This window comes from Seriola lalandi, unplaced genomic scaffold (assembly GCF_002814215.2).
Source record: "Seriola lalandi dorsalis isolate HSWRI2012SDOR001 ecotype SW California unplaced genomic scaffold, Sedor1 jcf7180001975429, whole genome shotgun sequence".
Classification (NCBI taxonomy): domain Eukaryota; kingdom Metazoa; phylum Chordata; class Actinopteri; order Carangiformes; family Carangidae; genus Seriola; species Seriola lalandi.
Genome location: NW_019446095.1, coordinates 1 through 6,859, shown reverse-complemented (window position 1 = coordinate 6,859; position 6,859 = coordinate 1). Strand labels below are relative to the sequence as shown.

Here is a 6,859-nt window from a genome sequence, read left to right as displayed (position 1 = left end):
GCCCCGGTGCGATCTTACAACGCATAATTTTAAGTCCACACACCAACAGGGGACATGAACGAATGAGAAACCCTCTGTTTATGGCTAAACTACAAGCACAGAGACGTTGTAGTGATTCCGCTTCACACGCTTCCTGTCAACAAACCAGCCCCTCCCACATCCTGAGGTGTGATTGGTCCTTCTCTGTCGTCATTCAGACGTAGAGGCAGGCTCGTCCAGTCATTGGCTGCAGAGCTGCCGATCTCCTGGTTGCGTTTCGTGGCAATCCTGACGTGTCTTGATTTAACTTCTGCGCCAATAGAAAATAGACACAAGAGTGAAATGATTAGAGGTGCAGAGCTTAGGTCCAGAGTTACTGCTGGCTAAAAAGTGGAGGCGATTAAGGAGATATTTTAGTCTGTACAATTAGAAATATTGGTAACACTTTGTAGTAATACACCAGGGATTGAAGTGGTGGCTTTATTGATTAATATACTGTGATCATGATCCATAAATAACAACAATGTTTGAGTTGACAGGTTGTCAAAATCCCTGTCACTGATTGCACTGTTTGACCACTTATGGAAAAGGGCTGCAGAGAATGTGGACCCTTACACATTTATTTTACAATAACTTTTACATGACAAAGTGGATTTAACGCCCTTTAACTGCTGACATCTTTTTAGAATGTGAGAAATCGGATCTATAAAGTATTAGTATTTTATTAACCATTTATGTGGCACTCCTGACAACAGGTCTAATCGTGCTAAAAAATTAAAACACCTGTGCATGCCTAACAAACGGTTTTTAACCATGCTATTAAAATATTCATGAAAAGATAAAGAATTTTTGAGAAAGAAATTAATTCAATAGACTGCAATCACTTTAATGCACTGTGCCTTAAAGGCAAACCATGAATAAGAAATGCTACATTACCATATGTTAAGTCAAGATATAGCTTTACATTTTGATAATGTACTGCTTGTGTAATTACCATATGTATAGATAGCATTTTCTACTGAATTAGTATTTTTAATTTCACAAGAAGTGTACTTTTATTCTTACTTAAGTATTTTAAATGGAATTTTTTAAACACCCATGGTCCAGCTGCACAGGTATTTCCACCTCCTTAGACTTCTTGTCAGGACTGTGCGGGTGTATACAAGATGAACCTGGTTGACATCACTCTATGTTTTCTTGAACTTGTTATGAATACAAGACCTTAGGTAATCCCCGACATAGGAGCTCAACTCAGCCTCACCTGAGCCGAGGTGTAATCAGGCAGGTAATTGAAAACACCTGTGTTGATGCACAGGGCTTTATCTTCACATTGTGGTGTTGCTACAAGTGGTATTTGAATATTCTTTCCATCACTAACTGTTCTGTAAGATGTCCAGAATGAGAGTCCAAAAAGGTGAAGTACAAATAACAGGACAATGTCTAAATTAAAAAGCATGCCTTTTTATTTCTTGAATGTATTGAAGTGGTGTATTTTTAGTCTACCCAGGTGGGCACACCTTGCATGCTGCTTTGCTTCAGAGGTGAGAGACATTGCACAAGGCACTTTAAATTCTGCCACTCTGTCAGCATAGAGGCAGCACAAAGGACATCATTCCACTGAGGCTAATTACAAACAGAGGCCAATATGAACCACACAACCCCGTACAGCTTTACTTTTAGTACATTCAGACTTTAAATAGAGTCATATATTCATACACGCACATCTCACATCAGTAAAAATCATATTAGCTTGATATTTGTACAGACCTGCTCAAATTGACGTGCTTAAATGCACAATTTTCTAAAACAACAGACATGTCTTTGAAAGAAGAAAACCTGATCAAGCTAAGGGTGATCGTCATTAGAGAAGAGCTAGACAGAAAACCTGCATGTCCACATCAGCCATCTCCTGGCATCATTATCTAACTGTGTGAAGCACATTTCTCATTATGTGAGGCCCGTTTGACAGAATAAACCCTCCTTCAAGAGTGTGTTGTTCTATTCCCAAGATTAGTTTTACGAACCACTGGGTATAATCAACCAAGTAATGCCTGAAGGGTAAAAGGTAGATCAGAAAGTAGGTTCTTACTCCTAGTTAAAGTACAGCTTCACAGGACGTATAATGCCAATTACATTCCTTAAATTTGGTACCAGAATTACATTTTTAGTAGTGCATTGTCAGGGTTTGTGAAAGAATCACAAGGTGAAAAGGGGAAAAGAAATAGTATGACACGAGCAGAACAGTGCAACATGTGAGCTGAAGATACAACTGTACATCATCACAGAGTGATGAAGGTGTGGCATGACAGTAACATGGCAAACACAGCTGGCAAACAGCTCCTGCATTTTCAGCTCCTCCGGGATTTAGAGTGCTGGATGAGCCACTGAAGCGTGATATCTGAAATCAAAGAAACATGCCGAGTCAGTCTGAGGATCAGTTCAAGATATAGACGTTTCTTACTCGCTAGCAACACTCAATATTGGTACATTGATACAAGTCTGGCACAGTTTTAGCAACATAGAACCCCATTCAATTACTATTATACTCATATTTGGTGTTTGCTGTAATGATCCCCCTCTCTTGTACTGTTAACCTGAGGGTCTAAATTTGGTGTCTGAAGTGAAAGTGACACAATGAAACCAGATAAATAAATACATCATTGTGCTTCCCATAATAATGGTAAAATACAATGGTAATGTAAAAAAAAAAAAGAATTAATTTAAATAAATGCTATGCTGTGTAAATTTCTGCATTATTCATGCAATAACTGATTCAATATCATCTTTAGACCTCCAGTATCGCAATGGCGCTGTTGGAGCTGTGAGTTACAGTCCTACCAATGGTGTCACACCACTGATCAACAGGTGGCGGTAACGTGCCGGGATACGATGCAATGCACCACGCAGGGTAGATGAAGAGTGCAAGCTTGTAAACAATGCTGGAGTTGAAATACTTTTTAAGAATTGGCTTTGCAAAAGTTTTATCAGGAAGGAAAACACTTGACAAGTTTGTCAGACCTCAAGAATGCATGCACAGCATTTTCACACTGAAGGTAACCATAACTTGTGTTTGTTTGCAATAAAACTCCACAGGGCCACTGGAGAGTACTGATAGATAGATTAGACAGAAGAGAACTGTGCTTGGCTGCCTCATCGTTGATCGATGTTCAATTGTAGCATCTTTTCAGGAGAATATTAACTATAAAAACCCAGATTAAGCCCTAAGTACAACCAGCAGTACATGCAGGTAGGGACTGTATGCAGCCTGAGAGGCAAAACCCGGGGGAAAAAGTGTAAATAGCTCCCTGCAGCTTGTTAAGCGTATTTTTTTGAGCACATCGAAATAAATGATGCAATTACACCGTCAAAATTTAATCTTAACGATGAAAGTGTTTCAATAATATGGTTTTGAATAGTGAAGAGGAGGTGCCACCCTGTTAACAGTGGAAGTAATACTGCAGTAATTAATTTCAACTTACCAATGTTGTCTTTCTCTTTGCAGGAAATTGAATAGCAGCATATCTCCCTGTCCTGAATAGCTGCCAGATTCCTATGAAGGGAAAAAGATGCATGAACAAATATGATTAGTGTACATCTGGACTGATCATCTATCGCATTCATCTGCACCTTGCAGGATGCAGTTTAACAAAAGTCTCAGCGCATGTTCCTAACTTGACAGCAAAAAGAGCCAGATCTTCACAGTAAAGTACGCCTTAACATTGCTGCAGTCTTAACAACAATAATAAAATTTAAAAAATGTAAATGTAAAATAATATACAATAATATTAAATCCCCTTTTTCCAGCTTTCATGACAGACAGAATCTACAGTGCATTTATGTGCATAAAAAATGACAGAACGGGACATTCAGTTGTAATTAAATTAAATAAATGTTTTTGATACTTACATTTTCTCAATGAGCTGCTTTTCATCTAGAGCACTGGGAAGATCCCTTTTGTTGCCGAGTACCAGAACCTAAAAAAACAGATGACAACTGAAATCTGCAACTGCAGCAAGAAAACGCTGACAGAACCCACGCACAGTTTTGCATGACTGGTGCAGAAATTACACTAAACTTCAAAGTGGTTTCAGGGGAACACTTACAGGAATTCCTTGCAACTGAGGTTTGTCTAATAAATTATGAAGCTCATTTCTAGATGCCTCCACCTTTTCTCGATCTGCTGCATCAACCATGTACCTTAAAATGAGCCACATTGAAACAGAGATTAAAATTAGTTTTGCATATATTTACAGGTTGCACAGCTGAATGCCAGCATCTTGTTTCTGTCTCATTTATTTATCTGAAAGCCAGACCTTGGATACTCACACGATCGCATTAACTCCCCGACAATACCGCTCCCACATGCTTCTGAACCTTGGCTGCCCTCCTATATCCCAGATCTACAGAATTAAGGGCACATCGGCACATCAGCACATGATATCCCTGTTTCCAAATGTCATTAACGATGCAATTATCGCCTTCTGTAACACCAGTCTGCTGGTGGCATTTAATTAACATTTAATTTCATTGTTTTGATAACAGTGTAAAAATTAAAACTGGACCTTGATGGTGACATTTCCTTTGGTGACCTTCCTCATGTTGAACCCGACTGTAGGGATCATGTCTTCACTGAAATGACCAGACTGAAAGAAAAGACATAAGCAAAAGTAATTTCCTATAAAACTGACTGAAAAGTGACTTTCATTACTGAAAAGATGCACGTCCACAATGAATTAACTAGGCTCAAGTAGCAAAAAGCCACTTCTCTCACACACACACGCACACACACTTAAAGCATTTAATGATTTAAATGATCTCCAAAAATGAGTTAGTTAATAATAACAAAAATAATCATCATCAGCTCATAAAATACATGGTGGACTCACTATTATCTTAAAATACAAATTGGAAAGGGATTCTCGACAATATAATAATTATGATACATGGCAGAGTCATATAATCGAGTTTATGTATAACTATGTCCAAACCTGTGAAAAGGCGACGACTGGTATTTGTGAAAAGCAAAAATGTAAACAAACACAGAATAAATGATTTTACACTAAAGTGACAAACAAGCCAAGTGATAAGATACTGTGTCTCCACATGTTCTGGCTTGTGACTGTTCATTATTGCAGACTGAAGTGGGAAGAAGAACAATCCACTTTAACAAAAAGAATCTGTGGCATTCCCCTTTAACATCACAAGCTGTTTATATTCCTTCTCCCTCCCTTCCTTTGTAAACCTGCATGCACAGTCTGCTGTACACACATTTCACAGCACATGACTGGCTGGAGTCACCTGATGAAGCTAAGTGGAAATGAGTGCAGCAGTCTTATGACTGAGGAAGGAGGAACCACCCCCTCTATAACCATTCACACACTCAAAACCCTGCGTCTCTTTTTTTTTTCATCTCATCAGCGTAAAGCAAGAAGCAGAGATACGCCTCAACCCCAAACCCAACTTCCTCCTCAAACACCCGCCCTCTCTATCAGATGCTCAGAGTGAACATTCAGTTTTTTATCTATGGGATTTTCTGTGAAGTTGCTGTTTTGTTTTAAACTTAAAAGCACATTAAATCTGTGCTGGTGATTTGTCTTTTCGTTTTCTTGATGAGCAGGGGTGGTAATGGATGCTGCTTGATAAAAAAAAAAATACACCCAATTCTTATTACTTTATTGGAATAGATGACCTGCAACTAACAATTATTATCAATCTGCTGATTATTTTCTTGACAAATCCTTTAATATATAAAAAAAACTCATCTGAAAACAGTGAAATCTGCCTGTCACAATTTCCTAAAGACATCTTCTTGTTATGTTTGTCAGTGCAAAACAAAGATATTCAGTTAACAATGATATAAAACACAGAGAAGCGACAGAAACAACAAGCTAGAACCAATGAATGGTAACATTTCAATATGATCACATTTTATATTGACTGATTGATGAGTTTTTTTAGCTTTAATAGAAATACGTTGCCACTAGTGTCAAAGTTAACCTAAATTCCTATCAATCCCTTTGAAAATGTTTTTTAAAAAACAACTCCTAAACACACTTGAAAATTAACACAAAGGTGCACAGATCATCGATAGCACAGATTAAATATGAGGATAAACTGGACAGACAGCAGATTGCCACAGTACTAAGAGTTTGGCAGAGGAAAAGTATAACAATATTCGGATTCAAGGATTCATGACATGCACTGTGAAATCTATAGTAGTGTAAATGTGCATTACTCCCCACAGATCTGAAGCATACCAAATATAGAACAGAATATTTTCACACCAAGCTAAAGGGCTCTGCACCAATGAAACACAATCAGACTGAACTTACGACAGTAACATTCAATTTGACAGGTTGGAGATGGAGCTGATTGAGTAGAAAGAAACATGTGTATCACCACCACAAACTGATAACAACTCTAATAACCAAAGAAAGAGTTTCACAATATGCTGCTTAAAACCTCAGTTACTGTGTAGTCATTTGCCAAGAAAATTGCTCCACCAGAAACACCAGTTTTGAGAAATCCCTGCAAAGTTGCACAAGAGAAATGTCCTCCAACACACACAAGAAAAACAAAGATGCTCTTCAGCCTCAGTCACAGGATTTAGAGACATGTATCAATACTAGCATCGAAAGCAGCTGCATTTCACATGATCACAACTGCAGAAAGAACGAAGACCAAAGAGACTGTTAAAATTATAGCTCTTTATACCACTGGTTGCCAAAAATACACATTTTTCTAAATATGTCAAAAAATAGAGGCACAACTTTAAAATGAAGTGACCCAGGCTCTTCTCACTCTCAGAGAGCCAGCTTCAATTTTACCCAACAGGCTTCTACTACTACTACTACTACTACTACTACTACTACTACTACTA

At 38.1% G+C, this 6,859-nt stretch overlaps 1 protein-coding gene across 1 annotated transcript; it reads right to left on the bottom strand.

Annotated features, from left to right (window-relative positions):
* Positions 1-1,420: 1,420 nt before the first annotated feature.
* On the bottom strand, positions 1,421-4,812 carry LOC111655419 (ADP-ribosylation factor-like protein 8B-A). Its single transcript, XM_023406822.2, has 6 exons — positions 4,542-4,812; positions 4,306-4,379; positions 4,083-4,176; positions 3,886-3,953; positions 3,459-3,529; positions 1,421-2,377 (listed from the first exon to the last, which is right to left on the bottom strand). Exons 1-6 carry the CDS (start codon positions 4,599-4,601, stop codon positions 2,328-2,330), a joined length of 417 nt encoding a protein of 138 aa, XP_023262590.2. The 5' UTR covers positions 4,602-4,812; the 3' UTR covers positions 1,421-2,327.
* Positions 4,813-6,859: the final 2,047 nt, after the last annotated feature.

Bases quoted from the DNA above. Each gene is read 5' to 3' on its own strand.
- LOC111655419 (XM_023406822.2), bottom strand. From the start codon at position 4,601: ATGATCCCTACAGTCGGGTTCAACATGAGGAAGGTCACCAAAGGAAAT. The intron at 4,177-4,305 runs GTGAGTATCCAA...GCTCATTTTAAG, and splicing joins CGGGGAGTTAATGCGATCGT to GTACATGGTTGATGCAGCAG. The intron at 3,530-3,885 runs GTAAGTATCAAA...TTCCCTTCATAG, and splicing joins AAGCAGCTCATTGAGAAAAT to GAATCTGGCAGCTATTCAGG.